We start from the raw sequence: 17873 nt of genomic DNA, 5'->3' as shown, positions 1-17873 counted from the left end.
TGGAGATTAATGCCAGGAATTGCATCAGGTATGTATGGGAGCTTAAAAGCAAAAACGACGTTGTTTGGGAGACTGGCGAGGTTGAAGGATACCTGAGTAAAAAGTAAAAAGGTATTCAGAGATATTGTTTTATTATGTGTCGTAAAACCTTTTAAAGTGCTCACAACAATTCGCTATTACTTTTCGATGCTACCGAGGAACTTTATTGCTATAGCAAGGTATCAGACGTTGTTTCCTACAAGACGGAATACTGTTTTTTTGTGGATTGCATAATCCGTGTGAATGAAAGACCAAAAAAGGTGACGCCACTGATCATTTTCCTGATAGCGTAAGTATGGCGATGCGGGGTATCTCTTTAACCGGTTAAAAAAATTAAAATGGAGCATTTCGGTGGCTCGACAGATTTCTCAATCACACCTTGCAGAGATCGATAAGCCCGTGTCGCAGACGGTCTTGATCCCCGATATCGAGTTCTCCAGCTGGGTCTCGAGTGACTAGTCGGGTAAAAACATAGGTATGATGGGTGAAAGCCCTTTGAAAGGTTTCTTCAACTGGATAATAATGCTACCATACTTTTTCAGTTGCGTTTGGAGCCCTAGCGATATAGTCGGAGTGTACTGAGGCGTTCACTGGTTGAAAGTTTTGGAAGACTCTTGGAAAACGAAGTGTTCTTGCTGGAGGCAATATCCTCATTGTTTGCCGAGGATTGAAAAGAACTTGCCTGAATCTCAAACATTTCTTCCAGTCGCTTACTCCCTCAGTAACGTTCTGAAAAAGGTTCATCAGGAAGTAATACTTGATGCAATGTCACAGTAAATACAAACCTCTTCTTGAAGTATCCATTTGTAGTATTTCTTCAGATCACAGGGTACCTATAAATAGAGATTAAAACGCCAAGCTATTTTCACTTTTCTTATCTCAAGTAAACAAAATACACACTGTAGCTAGGAACCACTGAACTTTACGAAATGGATTATAATATGGCCCTCTTTTTAATTTTTCATAAATACTGTAAACATCTCAATTGTATAAAGGTTATTAGTATGAGGTTTGTGTACGTGTGTGCGGAGGCGGAGGAACCTAAACAATAAACCTTTTACAAATCGTCAACCCATTCTTAGGCTCGCTCGTGCCAGCTTTCCAAAACTAAATGTGGATATAAACCTAGATCTAAAGGTTTAAGCTATTCACGGTTAAGAGGATTAGTGCTAGAGGCTTTTAAAGACACTGTACCTGATATTTCTACCATTGGTACCCATAGCCTTAGGAGTGGCGGGGCTACTGCTGCTGCAAATACTGGCGTACGACTTTTTAAGCGTCATGGCCGCTTGGCAAGTGAATCGGCTAAGGTCGGGTATGTCCAAGATTCTTTATCTTCACGTTTGTCGATTTCTAAGGCTTTAAGTATTTAGTTTTCTCGTTCGTACCGCTTTTTAATTTATTCTAGTTTCTATTTAGTTGGTCTTGCCCGGGAGACCGCTGTTTATGGGGTACAGCTGGCCTGGGGTTTTCCTCCTAGGTGCAGTTGTTGTTCCACAACCCCATTTCAGTTAGCTTGTGATTTAGTTCTTTAGTGATGAATGTTACTTGGATTGTATATTACTTTTCTATGATATATCCTGTATATTTTAGTCTTTTCGGAGAATAGACCGAGCGCTTGGCTTAAAGCGAGGCGCACCTAAGGATTGTGTGTTTTCTTGTTGGGTCAAACTGAGATTTAGAGGAGAGTGAGGGGAATAACATTAAAGTTAAGGTCATTTGCTATATATTAATAGGGGGTTTAACCGGTTTGAAAGGTTTCCTAGTTGCCTTAGTCGATGAATGAAAGGCCTAGAGAGCTTTCCTGGGGACAGTTATGGCCAACAGAGTGCCTTATACGGGAGCATTCGGCTATCCAACGGATTAATTCGTCATACGGCGGATTTTACGCGAATGAGAATAGACAAAGTTTTTTTATCTTACCTGTTGCAACAGTAGTTGGGCTATTTCTTTGCTCGTGTAAAGCAGAATCACTTCAGGACCAAATTTTGTTATTTCCTCAGTAGCTTTCAAAACTGCCTTTCTCTGTTCTTCACTTGTCCTTCCGTTTGCAAGCTGGACTAAATTCATGGCCAAGTTGGAATTCTGGAAAGTTGCGTAGAAGTAACCAGCATCAAGCAACCGATTTTCTGTAGAAGTTACAGACATGAATGTCATACATAAGGAAGCCGTTCAATGTTTCATCTATGGAATAGGCGGTTTTGCGGAAAAGCTTTAGCATAAATGTAGTCCTAATTACAGCTGCAAACGAATAATCTCACTAACAATTGCATCACATTTTATCAGAAATTTGCGTCATCAGAAAATAATGCTGGATAATACTTAGGTCCCGTTTATATGGAGTAAATCTGTTCTGAGTAGAAGGGTCACCCTAACTCACAGCAGAGTCAACTTTAGCGCGCGTTTAATAATTTATATGACAAAATTTGTCCCTTTTGGCTGCAACAGCGCTCGTGCATGCTCTGCACTTGATTTGGTTGTCTACAACAGCGCTTGCACATGCTCTGATTGTCCTACCTTGACCTTATTGATCCGGCTGGGCGATCCACATTGTTATATATGGAGAAAAGTTGGCCTGGTTAGGAAAGTGACCCACTAGTACCACCACTAAAGGCTGACCAGGCTAGGCTGGTCACTCTTCTAGCCGATTCATTTACATGGTGCAAAAAAGTGCAAACTACGGTTAATTCAAGGGCAAAGATGTACGTATATACCGCATTGGCCCTCGAATTTTCAACCCTATGTAAACTAGAAAGTAAATGTGGTATTTACCATCTTGGCCTTTGATTTTCTCCTACTTTGCACTCTTTTGCACCTTATTTGCCCGAGCAAATTTTTGTAAATCCGGTTTTTCGTGCAGTGGTGACCTTTCCATTCAGGGCAACTTTCCTCTAAATAGAGGGGGCCTAAGACACTCTTGGTTACCATCAAACACTAATGAAATCTTCCTCCAGTGAAAGCTGGCTAGAACGTCAGATGTGGCATGCGCAAAGTATCTGTAGTCCACTGACATATCCACTGTTTTATTGCACTGATTAAATGGTATAAGTCTTTCATAGAGACGAATAAGAGGGATCCCAGTAACTGTAGACAATGAGCATGCTTGCGACTCCGATTGACTCCCGCCAATCAGTACCGTAATATTTTGCTGCTGGAACACACCAGTGGCTAAAAATAAAGTTGATGATGATTTAAACAAAATCTGAAAGATCGAACCGATTTTAAATGAAATCAAAGTGGCAGCAAACCACTTAAGATAGGAAATAAATTGTGAACACATCCATATTTAGGGTAAAAGATATTATGATTTTTCTTAACGAGAGTCTATTCGTATAAAACCTCGAGAATTCACGTACAATTCGTCGGCTTTGGGGTAAGTACTAGTATTTATGTGCTTTTTTTGGTGGCCTTGTATTTCTTGAAAAAAGGGGCTGTATGTTAAGTGATAGAGGACTTTGCTGCGTGAGTACGTCATGATTGTCCATTTTTGTTAGATGTCTATTATTTGCGCGTGTTTCATGGTCTAGCCGGCAGTGTCCACCAAAACAAATCTTTAGACAAGCAAATGGCCGTAAGGCACTAAAACGTTACCCCCTCCCATAATTTCACTCCATTTTATTATTCTTTAAGTTTGTCCATCCGTGCCTAATTTTGTATTTGCTTTGTTATTAATATCTTCTTTTAATGTTTTGAGTGATTACTTTTATGTTTCCCTCAGTTTGGTGGCAGTTCATACTGTTAGAACCTTGAAAAAATTGGTAACACTGCTTCTTTAAAGCCAATGTTATCTCCACGTTCAATGGCAAAGTTAACCTTGATAACTTACCTTGGTCAAAAAGGCTCTTCTCTGAAGAGACGTCAAAAATGTTTAATGCTATGGAAACGTTACTGGTGGCGCTCGTGCGGTTGACAGCAGATTTGATTGCGTCGTATTCATTTTTACGTCCATCGTAAATAAAACCTGCGTTATGTTGAAGAAAATATTATATTGCAACTCGTTTTTGTATTTTCCACGTTATTTAATCTGGAGGAGAGGGCACAACGAGCCGAGTTAAGTTTGATTAATCATAACTTAACGGGGTGACAGGAAAACCTTCAAATGTTCTTAAAGATAAAATGCTTTATTTTTGCTAACTTCATTGTTATCTGCAACTGCGGATTTAAAAATGAAGATGGCTGCCTCCCAATTTCAAGATGATGGATTTGCGACGTTTTGTAGACATATTAAATTCTGCAAGCAGAATACTGCAATGCTGATCGACTGTTTGAAAATTTACTCTGCAAGACATCAACAAGACACCAAAAGAACTCAAAACAGAGCTGGATTGTAGCCATAGACAGTCTTTGTGGTTAATGTTTGTACGACGTTATCAGTTACGTCACATTTCTTCTTGTCCAGAGCGATGTGTTACTAACGTAAAATTCTTAGCAACAATAACAAAACATTGTGCATTTGTCATAAAATTTAAAAAGTATCAATGAATTTGGTTTTACGGAAGGTAGAAAAACATGTAAAAAAAGTGAAGATGCAAATTGTAAATAAACGCCGTAATTATGACGTCATACATGTCGTAAGTTAATTTTTGATTAGTGCCACACTGTTGGCTGGATGATTTGATACAAAACTGCTACGTTTTCTGGCATCAGCGATTCAGCGTGATACCTTTCGATTATTATTGTTGGGGGAGGGGGGCTATTGAGCACCTTGGAACTCCCCCCCGGCTCAGGGACGAATAAAAAGCCCAGGCTAAATGGGATAAACAGCTCGTTCAAACTTAAATGATTAAGGGGTTTTCGATCGTTCCAGGGTGGATTACACACATGTATATTTTGGACAGGTTTGACCCCCGTCATACGAACTTTGTAAAATTAAAATTTCTCCATTTTCCGGAGCCAACTCTTGGCTCTTAGATTTGACAGCTTTACCTATTTGAAGGCGCTTTTCCGAGATGTATCAATATATCTTTGCTAATTGGTCAAAATTTAACTAAAAAAAAAAAAAAGAAACCATGCGAGAGTCTCATTTCACCACACCACAAGCACTAAGTTAATTGCTAGTAAGATAAATGAAAAGATATAAAAAGTCAATAAGGAACTGCCTCCTCCATGGGCTTTCGCAAGGCTAAGTGGAGACTGGGAAACTCGCGAGCACGCGAGACAAGCCGAGACAGACAAGCGAGAAGCGTGAGAGAGGGATGAAGGGAAAGAGCGTAGAGAGCGAGCGGGGACCTCGAGCGACTGGGGACGAGACGGAATAAGGAAGGAAAAATATTGGAAGGAAAGTGTTTGTGCCAGAAATTAACTTGCGGGATGGAATTAAGCTATCTGAAAGACAAAAATACATAAAAAAGTCGCTCTCTTACCACATGTTATCCGTCTTTTTTCCGTGGAGTTCACATGCATAAATAAATTAACAGCGGCTATTAAAATCACAAAGGAAACTTTCATCTTTCCCTTTCCATTCATATAATGTTTCTGGAAAAAATAAAAATGGTATCTTTATAAAATATGTGATTATCTGCAAAAGAGCCGCAGTTACTCATCAACTTTACATGCAATAACTTGCATGATATTCCTCATAAACAAGAAAGGGCACGTTAGCAGGCGATCCTCAAGTCGCGCGATGCCAGGCAGTTGAATTAAAGCTCGAGACTTAATGCATAGCTCATTAAAAGACTTTTGCCTTCCAGAAATTTTGAACATGTATTTTTGATAGTGCACTCACAACATTCATGATCAAAAGCGTGTTTACTGACATCGCATTTTGTTATAATCGTGGCACTTTGTAATACCTGACGTAATTTGAAATAAATCTTGTCGTGTCGCACTTTGTAATAAACCCATTTAAGGTGTCGAAATTTGTTATAGTTCCATCGCACTTTGAGTTCTTTTTCAACTTACTTCATTAACAATTATATCTTTTCATAAACATGAATTGCAACCCATTCAGTTGACTAACGAAAATTGCTTATATCTCCTTCCTTTATGGAATAAAAAAATAGAAATCAGTAAAACTGTTGCTAAAGTGTACGTTGCTTAACTTTTCAGACCATGCTTAATCTCGACAGTGTTGCTTAGATAAGTTAATTTCTGCTAGTTTCTAGGAAAACAGCAACAAACAACGCAGACACCATAATCTTTGAGAACGGGTCTGACGATGAAATTAACGGAAATGAAAAAATGCCAAACAAGTCGAAATGTAGCCTGTTCACAGACCTTCTATTTTCTCTTCAAGGTCCGTCTACCTTTGAAAGGAGTAAGTAGCAAATAGTTTTGATAGCTGTAAACACTGTTGGCTTTTTCAAGAATTATTGCAACGAACGCTATAAGTAATCAAACAAGTACAATTAAATGGCACTAGCCTTTTAGCGGCGCTAAAACCTCTTTATACGAATTTAGTATGAATTACTAATAACAACGTCAAAGCGAATATTGGAAAGCTATATATAAAATTCGAGGCAAATAAGGAATTCATGGAAAATCGCTCCTTACACCATGGTCTGTACTCTTATCGGCCATAGCAATGACGTCAAAATCGGTGTTCAAAACTTTACAATGAAGATACCACTTGCCAGCGGCTCGTGGTTCCACTTGAACTTTGAACATTTTGACGTCATTACTATGGTCGATAAATGTACAGACCATTGAAAACTGTTGTCGATTTGTTTTTTACAATAACATTGACAGTTTTTGTCGTCCATTTCCGTTGACTTTTAGCGGAAAATCGCTCGTGGGAAAGAGAAAAACAAACTGCGCCATCATCACTTCATTTCAATGGTCTGTATTGTTATCGTTTGTCGACAATAGCTCTCGACAAATCAGCGGACGATAAATCGCTTAATTTTTGTAAAAGAGAATTGTAACTAATTATTTTATCCAAAGGTAGTTGTAAGTGTCCCACGTACTCTTGGCAGGGCTGTCAACCCCCCACGTCTGCAAATATTGAAAATTGATGGAGAAGGGATCATAAATGACGTCATAATGATCATGGCACATGACGTCATATGTGAAAAAAAAAATGTGCGAAAAAGATGTTGTAGGAATTGCAATATTTGACCTAATTGGCTTACTTCTCACCAATCACATTATTGCTTGTATTACATTATAACATAACAAAAGTAAAGCGCGCGCTCTGATTGGTCAGTTAGCCACTAACATTTCCCCTTGGGAGTACGCCAAGAAAATGAGCTAGCGCCGTAAAATTGAGGCAAATTCAACAAATCTCCTTTCCTGTCAGTAAAGTGCATTGATAAAATGTACAAATGGAAAGTGGAAGTTGAAGAAAATACTCAGTTGTCGTTTTGAAGAAAAAACGTCAAACGACCAAGCGACAAATTTGCCCTGGATGAATTACTCACTGTTTTCTTTGCGGCTAGGATCGGTAAAAGGAAAATTATTGCTACATTATTGCTTATATTAGAATGGCATTCCGGAGTTTGTGAGGAAGTGTCTTGGTGTTAACAGTAAAATAGCTCAAACAACGCAAAGTATTTGAAAAAATTTCATTGTCAAAAAGTCGATTCTACAAGAAATTACAAACCATGGCGATTATTCGAGAGATTTCAGACTCTCATCTGGAGACCTGGAGAAACGGTTAAAAATCTGGAGTCTCACGGATTATTCGGAAGGGTTGACAGGCCTGTCTTGGACTCCTAGAAAAACTCCGCCTTTTCGATCACGCCAGCTTCACTTAATGCTAGAATATCAATTTATATATCATTGTTAATTTGATACTTTTCAGGTGTTTGTATAACCCGCTACAGATAGGTCCCCCTATTTTATCGTAAGATCGTAGAAATGATACGAGCACGGCCGTTCGATTTTGACAATCTTATCTTACGGAAAAATAGGGCATATAATCGCAACGTTTTGATCATTCACTCGTTCTCTCGGCCAAAGTAAAGTACTATTTATAGCTGTCTAGTTTTACTAAATTGTTATCGTTAAAGAAATAAAGTAAAGAAGTGACATTAACAGTTTACGTGATCAGTATTGTCTATTTCATTTTCTGGAATTTGAAGTGAAACGACCTCGACAATCATCCCTCTTGTCTTCTATTACTAAAGTTACACGTACATTTGAGATAGCCCGCGTGGCTGGCACCGGTTTTATCTTTTTCTTTTCTTTTTTTAAAGGAAAATGGAGAACGCAGGCTACATGTATGGATATATGCGCTGAACAATTCATTCATTGACATATCTAGGACCAAAATTGTGGAATAGCCTGCCTAGCAATCTTAGAAATTTACCATCACAACTATTTAAACGACAGATTCGTCTTGTCAATCTTTCGCTTAAGTTAAAGTCTGATTGTGAGAACTGCGTATTATGTAGCAACTGACACACAGACTGACCTAATTGCTTTATTTATTTATTTTTTTATGTTATTACTATTTTTTTCTTTTATTGAACATTCTAGTTAATGTGAATAATAACTGTATCATCTTATTGTAAATAACCATATCATTTTATTGTAAATTGCTGTATAATTTTATAGTATGTTTATCTAGGCTAGCTTTTTCAGGATCGAGAGTTGTCAATCTAAAATTAGTCTTATTTCATTGTCCCCAATTAGTAGAGGGTTTTTACCCTAGGCTAAGTACCATATTCTGACACTTTAATATAGTCATGATGATGATGATGATGAAATGGAAGTGGAGACAATCGAACAGTAATCAGTCCTGAATCTACCCAAAAGTGTGGTGCACGGTCAAAGCTTACTATATTTATTGTTAATCTGCCTTGAACATTTCCGTTTTTTAATACCCAGTCCGCAATTCACAATGCAATACTGACAGTACAAAAACCAAGATCGCGAAAAACGAAATATAGCGAGTCATGGTTTTAAAATGGAGAACTACTGTACATACATGTCTTTCGGAGATTAACGATCCAAGAGGTTGTTTTGTTAGTATAGAGGTAGGACACAGTGCGAGACAACGAGCCATGCGAAAGAAAAATAGAAAAAAAAATCGAAAAAGCAGTAATACGAAAAAAAATAACCGAAGGCTAGCCGTTGTAAATGAGTGTTTAACGTCTAAAAGTGCTTAACGCTAATCCGTAAAAAAGTTTCTTAACCCTAAACAGCGCTTAACCCTAATCCAAAAAGCGAGTGCTTAACCCTAGTCAGTAAGATGAGCGCTTAACCCTAATCAGTGAAAGTCGATCAATACTGCGTAATTCTGCAAATATTCCATCAGGAAACCTCGGAACTAGGCAGGAAACGTTTTTTATGCATTTACAATTTCGTAATACTCTATTTTTTCCCATGGCTCACAGATTGTCCGGACCCGTTAATATACTCCAGCCTTCTTCAGAATAGTTATCGTTTAAAGGGTGCTTTCTGCAGAAGTCTTGATCTTCTTCGTGAAATAGAGGAAAATGATACCAGGAATTAAGCGACTGTAATCATATGTTCTTTTAGTATTCAAATAATGTGTTCATTATTAATAGCCTGTTCCAGGCGTTCAGAATGAGGTCCAGGATCTTTGCTAAAAGCAGGATTCCAAGGCTGCCGGGAGGTGAGGTGTGGTTGTCTACACCCTTCCCCTTTTGTGAAATTGAAAAACAATTGAATTTACGCACTTGAAACAGGGGTCTTTTTTGCATGAGCATGCGCGACTGCTGAACAAGCGATGTGCATGGAGGCTCACCACAGGGTTTGCCTTCATCAAAATGGCGCGTCTCAAAGCTATCATAGCGATTATTTTGCTCGTTGGTCTTGGCGAATGTGCTCGTGATTTAACAAAATGTGTAGTTTGCAAAAAAAAACTCTAACATGGTCTTTACAAAAGCGAAGTAGACAGGCTTTAACATACACGAGCTACTATCAAATTTCATCTCCCCACTTGACTTGGACAACCGCGCGCGTATATGTAGTGCCTGGAGGATTGCGCTGGTCTCATCAAAGTCTAAACAAAGTGCAGAAACGTTTGTTGATGCAAGTAAACACTTTCAATTTTCTTTGTTTTGAAATCGGAAAGGAAGAGAAATATTAAAAAAAAAAAAAATAGCAAATTTCAGCGAGTGGGTTCGAAGTGCGCGAAAGCCGATGTTCAGTTCAGCAGTGAATTAATATATGTTCTACAATTTTCCCAGCACTTTAAAGCTACAAAATTAAGAGCACACGAGACGTAGATTAGTCACCTGGTGAGATGTTGGTGGTAGTCACTCTGTATGTCTCGAACAATAAAAAAAATGAATATCAATGAGACACAGTCAAAACTGCATTCAATAGGACCGAAGTTAAAGTCCAATCTTGTGACCGATTTTGATGAAACAAACGGTTAGGTTTCCCAAGAAGTACAGTAAACATGTGATGCCGACCAAAAGTTAAAAATCATTAGAACATTTAAGTTCTGGCTAAAAGCAAATTCCTGTAAAAGATGCGTTACAATGTTAGTCCACGCAAAAAGAAGAAGTTCTACAATTTTCCTATAAACAAACTTTGTATCGCTAAAATACTTAAGGCAAAAACTTTCTATTCCAACTGAAAACGGCGTGGTAGTCGCCCGCTGATCGTTATTAATCCACTCCCGAAATATGGCTAAATCAGCTATTAACAAATAATTGATAGAAATCCTCTACGGCATCGAGAAACTGATTAACATCCGATGTATAGACAAACACTAAATAAAGAACATTTTGCTCATTAGCTACGCATCAGCAATGCATTCTATGCCAATCTTTGCGGTTCTTAAAGGGGAATCAAGACACGAGTCGAGCGCCAAACAACAACAAGCAGCCATGTTCGTGTCAGACACCCTTGAGAAACTTGCTCTTTCACCTCGTTCAGCCCAACAGTCTCCACTTTAAATCAACAGATCTTTACTTATTTTGTACAACGAAGGTCTTTCCTAAGTTCCTGCTACTATTTCAATCTCAAGCAAGCTTTCAAAGTGAACAATTTGGTTCCTATGACTATGCAGCACGGTCGCTGTCACTGGTCGCGTGCTCTTTGACAAGTCAGCGGTCGCGCATGCTCATGCAAAAAAGACCCCTGTTCGCACTTGATATACAAAAAATATGTGTAGCGCCGATAATATTTGCCATAATTTGCATTCACAGAGTGTAAAAATTAAAAAAAAAAAAATAGATAGCTAACAACGATAACTCAAACCTAACTCAATCTTAACTCAAACTTAACTCAAACTCAACTCTAACACAATTCAGACTCGTAACTCGATCATTATCCTATCTCAACACTGCTTATCTTATTCAAAATACCCTATTTTCGACTTGACATAATTGTCTCATACCTGCTGAAATATTATTTTTTACCTTTCCTTTTGAATTATTTTACACTGTCCTACCTGCAAGAAAAAAGTTTCTGTTCTTGAAATCCAACACACGGAACAAAGCAAAAATATATACGACTGGCAAGTAATCAGCTCACGTCCAACTGGTAAACATGCGTGTTTGATCATTCTTCCTCGTGCATTTCCGCATAGATTAAAAAAAGAAACTCACTTAGTACAAATAATGAAAAATACCGTTTAAAATTCACATGTGAACATGAAATTATTTCAATAACGCTCAACGAAATACCATGCTGAGAAGTTTTGATTACGTTGTTAACAAAGGCCCGAGTGTCTGTCTGCTATAGAAGGACATTTCTTATAGAAAAGGAAGTTCTGTCTTGCATTTGAGCGGTTTCCATTAGTGATATTACCTTGGCAATTATTCACCGACAGGTGGTTCAATATTTATTCAGATCAATAACAGCTTGTTACGTCTTAACAAACCAGCTAATAATTGAGTGTTTTTCGTCCATTTTACCAAACTTTGAGTACATCAAGAAAATGTTCCTTGTTTAGTTTCCCTCCTATCACATTTGTGGCCGAACAATTTTTCAGGTAAAATCCTGATTTTGTTACTAACTTCGAACTTGCAGTAGAAATGTTCACAAAAAAGAATGCCATGTATAGCTTTTTAGCTTAATGAACGTCTCTAAGAAAATATGAAAGGAGTGGGTCACCTTGACTAAGTTATCTTCCACTGACGGCCAACTTCAATAAAAATGCTTGCTTCAATGCAATTGTATCTCTTTAAAGAATATTTTTGATGATTTTCCGGACTAAAAAGAAATTGAGAACATTTGTGACTGCCCGATGTAGTTCATAAACGAAGAAAGATAAATAGTGATTTGTTTTGCTTGCAAAAGACAGGTCAAGTTTAAGGTTAGAGTACATGTAACATATTAGAGAAAGACAGTTATAACGGTTGTCCACATTGTAGGCGAGATAATATTAAATGACAAACTGAAGATTATCATGACCTTACCTTAAAGTAGACGTTCATCTAAGGACGGTACGAACTACCAATATTAAATCGTAACCTTTTAAGATCGCGATAGCTAATTCTGTCCGCTTTGGTAAAACCAGGTGAATACTTGGCATTGAATTAGACAGTACTCTCCTTGATAGTTATTGACTTTGAGTCACGTGTCAAGACAGCCAGAATTCTCAGAATTTGCATGAGGCTGAATAGGGGTTAGCTTCCCCGCAGATGCTCTTTGGGGTTCGTTCGTCACGCATTCGTTGCTCCCCCACGGACGACGTCGGTGGGGGAGAAATGACGAACGAACCCCTAAGGACGTCTGCGGGGAGGCTAAATAGGGGTAAGAATCCAGTGGAGAGAACCGCTTTGTTAATTCCAACATGGCTGCGGTGATTAAATTAACGCTCATCACGTTTTTGTTGAGAAATACGTGCAAAGTCTTTTTACAATCTCTTAGCGTATGGATGTAACGAAAAATAGACCAGCTATAAGTCAAGGAGACGAAAGAATATAGAACTTTTGTTTGTCGGTTGCAAATGTGAAAGAATGCCCAAAGATATTTTATCAGACGAGACATGACTAGACATGGCTTCACTTGGCTGCGGTCCAGGGCCAGTCCGCATATGTACAGAGACAGTGAACGACAAAGGCAACCGAGTATTTCTCCCTTTTGATTAATATTTATCCCGTTTTTTGTTCTGCTATGTTCGGCAGGATCGACATTGTCGAAATTTTCTTTTCCTTTATATAGTGAGCGTTTGTCAACTTTGTCAAATCAGAATGAAATTATAAGGAAATATTCACTTAGCCACAACGTTCTTGACCGGAACCATACCATTCATTGATACTGTTGCCAAGGACCACGTTTTAAGAAAGAAGGAGCCTTAAAATTTTCATGTTATTTTCCATCTTTGGTAATATGAAAACATATTTACCGTTTGGCCAACCTCCAAGCGTACCTCATCTGATTAGACTGGCGAGCTATCTTAGCGGCTGTCGTCCAAAAAGCAGGTGATTGGATATCTGCTATTAAGTACAACTTTAACTACTGTGACGGTTTTAATTAGAATGATTCGTATGTTACTGTTAAAAATAATATAAAGAAGGCGTAGGATTTGTGAACTTGTACTCTTTATTGTTTTATTAATTTTGTGCTACAAATAAACACAGAATATTTGTACAAATTTGAGGAGCTGGTCAGCCCGGCCGTAACGGAATTCGAATGAGTCATTACATCCGAGCATCTGTAGTTTTGTTGCACTTTCTCATTTAAATGATTTTCTGAATAGATAATAAAACTGAGAACAAGGCTTAACACTTTTAATTACAAACATTAACCACAAAGGACTGCAAAGGACCGCAAACGAATATGCCGAAGAACGTAGGATCTATAAAGACCTGATCAGCAAAAATGACAAGTAGACATATTTAATTCTGCAAGCAGAATACTACAATACCGTACTACGTGAAAATTAACTTTGCAAGACATCAACACGACACCGAAAGAACTCAAAACAGAGCGGGATTGTAGCCATAGACAGCTGTTTCGCTCTTTATGGGGCTCGTCAGTATGGCGTAACAACCAGAGAAAGCTCTTGATGCAAAATATCCGCTCACTCTTATTTAAGCCCTGGCCTAGAACCCTCAACACCCACAGAATCACGCCATACCACTTGTCTTCTCGTGGGGGGGGGGGGGGGGGGGGGGGGGCAAGAGTCCAAGTGTCAAGTTGATGTCTCGCCTAGAAAATAAAGGATTAGCCAAAACCAGCCTCTAAAACATGGACAGAACTATGGAGCGATCCATGGTATGGCGTGGTTCTGTTAGACTACGAGTAGTCCCTATTTTTCCTCAGGGATAGTAGAGCGAGCAAAACGCGAGCGCGCGTGAAAATCACCCCACGCGAGAAAGGCGAGACGCCGCGGTGAGAGAGAGAAATGAGGGACTACTGACAAAGCCCAAGTTTTTGACCTTTTACGGCCGACTGATTTTGAAGTGTGAAGTTCGTATCGCCTTTCAAATCAATTGAGCGCATCCAATGGGGTTCCTTCTCTCATTGAACTGTTATTGCTTTTGTTATCGGTAAACAGTGGGGGATATTTATCACAAATAAAAGAAAACCCAGATCCTAATTTTCTTCGCGGCTATTCCTCGTGAAGAATTTGATAGTGAAAAAGGGGTTCGGTAGGCAACACACGACTTTTACCTCTTGCCAAGATGCTGCTGGTTCCAATAATTTTTTTTCCTCTGACTGATAGATTATGCTCTGGAGGAAAACATTTTGATTGAGCGAGTGTGAGTTTTGCCGCTTATTACATGCTAAGAGGTCGTGACACGCATATTAATTTTCTGCGGTTATCGTTTATGGTCGGCATGATTTGCCCGCTGATGGAAGAGCATTTTATTTGACCTCTTTGAAAAGTGAAGCTCTTCAATGCAGCTAGATAAGGGCTTTAGGTTGCTTAATTTCTCGGGCAATCCAAATCTCGAAGAATGGATTGCAGCTTAAATTGAAGCTATATTAACTATGGAGAATTGAGACGTGACGCAGTTATGATTGCTCTTAAAGCAATTCAGTGTAATTTTAACTCCCGCTTGTTTTTCTAAGGATAATGTGAGTGTTTGGACTGGAGCACGTAGTAACTTTTGAATTAGCTCAACAGCCTGGGGACTGTTCTTTTATTGTCACTTTGTGATCAGACAAGACCATGGTTTCAGTTCTCCACGGGAACCTCATCACTTAATTGCCGGGTTGGCTTTCTTCTTAGTTGCGTCGACAAGAGCAACTCTAGTTATTGGTTCTGTGCTGTTATTTGTTCTGCTCTAGTTATTTTTGTTCTTTAAATTGTGATTATGTCGAGTGTTGATAGCGGCTGGCGCGTTTTAGACAGATGTTGACAGATTTCCCTGGAAGAGCCAATCAGAGTTTTGCGTTGTGAGAGCAACGCATAAGTTCAAAAGCTTGGGCTTTGTCTGTAGTCCCTCATTTTTCCTTCCCACCGCGTCTCGCCGTTCTCGCGTGGGCTGATTTTCACGCGCGCTCGCTTTTCGCTGTGGAGGGTTCTAGGTCAGGGCTTATAAAAAAATCAGAGTGCGCGCATATTTTCCATCGGAGCTTTCTCTGGTTGTTACGCCATACTGAAGAGCCCCAAAAAGGGTGAAACAGCTGTCTATGGCTACAATCCGGCTCTGTTTTGAGTTCTTTCGGTGTCGTGTTGATGTCTTGCAAAGTTAATTTTTACGTGGTACGGCGTTGCAGTATTCTGCTTGCAGAATTAAATATGTCTACTTGTCATTTTTGCTGACCAGGGCTTTATAGATCCTACGTTCTTCGGCATATTCGTTTGCGGTCCTTTGCAGTCCTTTGTGGTTAATGTTTTTACTTTATGTATTTTGGAGCCGTAGATCTTTCATAGATCCGATATGCTGTAATTCTTGCATGTTTCTGTCCATGTTTTAGAGGTTGGTTTTGGCCAATCCTTTATTTTCTCTGCGAGACATCAACTCGACACATGGACTCTTGCCCCCTAGAAAACACGTGGTATGGTGTGATTCTGTGGGTGTTGAGGGTTCGGTCAGGGCTTAATCAGAGTGCGCGGATATTTTCCATCAGGGCTTTCTCTGGTTGTTACGCCATACTGGCTACAATCCCGCCCTGTGTTGAGTTCTTTCCGTGTCCTGTTGATGTCTTGCAAAGTTAATTTTCACGTAGTGCGATAAGTATTGCAGCATTCTGCTTGCGGAATTTAATGTGTCTACTATTAATTAAAATACAGCAAAGAAGACTGCTCTTTTGAAAAATTTCGCTAGTTAAAATTTAAGTAGCGTAAGGTAGTTTTTACAATTGTGGAGGCAATCCTGACATAGCATAGAAGTAAAAAGAAGTCTACGATTGAAAGTTAAGAGGATTTCAAGCAACATTATTATTTCTTTGAAGGACGTTAAAAGCGGAGATCTTTGTCTTGGCTCTAAAAAGGAAAAGGACAGAAATGTAGAGTTACTCAAAGCAGGTGAGCACGTAATGAACAGTGGCGGATCCAGGGGAGGGGGGCACCCCTTATATTTAGACGATCTGCCACTGAAAGTTACTTGCAGGTAAGGAGCAGAGGACAATACGTATCAACATGTAATATCTTCAAAACTCACAAGGGGTGTGACAGTATTCCACTATCACTACACAAATCACTCATCCGTTGCCCCTATATATCTGTGTGGATTTGCAAATAGGTACCTCCAGGATTTTTTAGCAACAGTCTCTCTGAAGTCTCATTTGAGGATTGTTCAATACTTGACCATTTTTTTCTTATGATGTTTTCAGTACAAAAAACCGCTAACCAGCTGTAGTAGACAAAGAAACATTTTACAATGCTGTTTATATCTTTCCCCACCCCCTTCTCCCCCACCTATCATTTCTTATAATTCTCTCCGTGTCATAAAACACTATTACATTTGAAATCTGCATTGCGCGCGATAGAAGATGTTTTCCGTGGTCGGTTAATTTTCTAGATTTCTTTTTGGCCGCTTGTAACAAAGTTTTCCGGAAGGCATCATTAAGCCCAGGTTAATTAAGCCTTATAAAGGAACAAGTCTCACGATTGGCAAAGTCTGCCGTCGTCCAATATGTTACCGTTTTTCGTTATTTTATTCCCCTCAAGAGTCAAATTGTTAAAACGCTCTTGAAATTTCTGTAAGTACTTTATGATAAATTCAGACAGATACTGACATGTACCATTAGATCAGCGCACAAATCAGTCTTTTGGAAGTGCTGATTAATTAGCTCGCCACTGATTAACAACAGAGAACGATAAACAACAAAAGAGAACGAGAATCTGAAGGGATGACTCGCTTTCTTCCTAGTTCCAGCTCGTTTATGCGCACGTCTCTCTCGAAAATGGACCAGAATAATTGACTAAAACTCGTTGGTAATGGATTCAATAAGGTAGCTTTAAACAGGGACTCAATCAGCACTTTTAGTCTTCTCCGCTTTCACGAAAGCGCGGGAAACTCGTCACAAACGGAAATGGATTTCATGTGACTCTGTATCTCCCGATGTAAGGTAATCCAAGACAGTTTCCAGCCCAGTATTTCGAAGACCGGTTAGCGCTTAACCCGGTACGTTCTCTTTTTGTTGTGTTCTAAAGAATTTTCTCGGATAATTTTCTCTGTTATTTTTAGAGCTTCCGATCCAGTCATCTTGTAGACAAAAAGAATTATAACTGAAATGCTTTTTAAGCTTTCAAATCTGAATTAAAATCTCCCACTAACCGTGGGTTATCTTAACCCATCTTTGAACAACTCGGCCCTAGCTTGCATTTTGGACTCGGCCACGCTGTGGATCCCTGATTACAGGTACTAGATTCGGGATTCCTTGTTAGTGGAATTTGGATTCCTGATTCTAGTCGTTAACGGATTTCCGGATTCCATGAGCTGAATTCCGGATTCCAAAGCGCAGAATTCCGGATTCTACAAGCAAACATTACCAGATTCCGAGTCCACAATCTCCACCTTACATAGGGTGACTCTGAATTCTGCAAACATTCGCAATCTGCTCAAACT

At 39.1% G+C, this 17873-nt stretch overlaps 2 protein-coding genes and 1 long non-coding RNA gene across 3 annotated transcripts in view; 1 reads left to right on the top strand and 2 right to left on the bottom strand.

Moving 5' to 3' along the window:
• The window catches only part of LOC140946388 (methylcrotonoyl-CoA carboxylase beta chain, mitochondrial-like), a 135446-nt gene that overhangs the window by 102499 nt on the left and 15074 nt on the right, over positions 1-17873 (top strand). The gene's annotated exons all lie outside the window — the stretch shown is intronic.
• LOC140946389 (uncharacterized) lies at positions 21-2160 on the bottom strand. The gene is made up of 3 exons (XR_012166844.1): positions 1963-2160; positions 825-872; positions 21-92 (listed from the first exon to the last, which is right to left on the bottom strand). It is a non-coding gene; the product is annotated as an uncharacterized lncRNA (long non-coding RNA).
• The window catches only part of LOC140945566 (glutamate receptor 2-like), a 30295-nt gene continuing 15336 nt past the window's right edge, over positions 2915-17873 (bottom strand). The window contains exons 14-16 of the mRNA XM_073394578.1: positions 16549-16655; positions 3866-4000; positions 2915-3207 (exon numbers count right to left, since the gene is read on the bottom strand). Of these exons, the coding sequence (XP_073250679.1) occupies positions 2915-3207; positions 3866-4000; positions 16549-16655 (535 nt within the window). The remainder of the gene's footprint in view (positions 3208-3865; positions 4001-16548; positions 16656-17873) is intronic.

Source organism: Porites lutea, chromosome 8 (assembly GCF_958299795.1).
Source record: "Porites lutea chromosome 8, jaPorLute2.1, whole genome shotgun sequence".
NCBI lineage: Eukaryota > Metazoa > Cnidaria > Anthozoa > Scleractinia > Poritidae > Porites > Porites lutea.
This window is presented reverse-complemented; position numbering and strand designations above follow the sequence as displayed.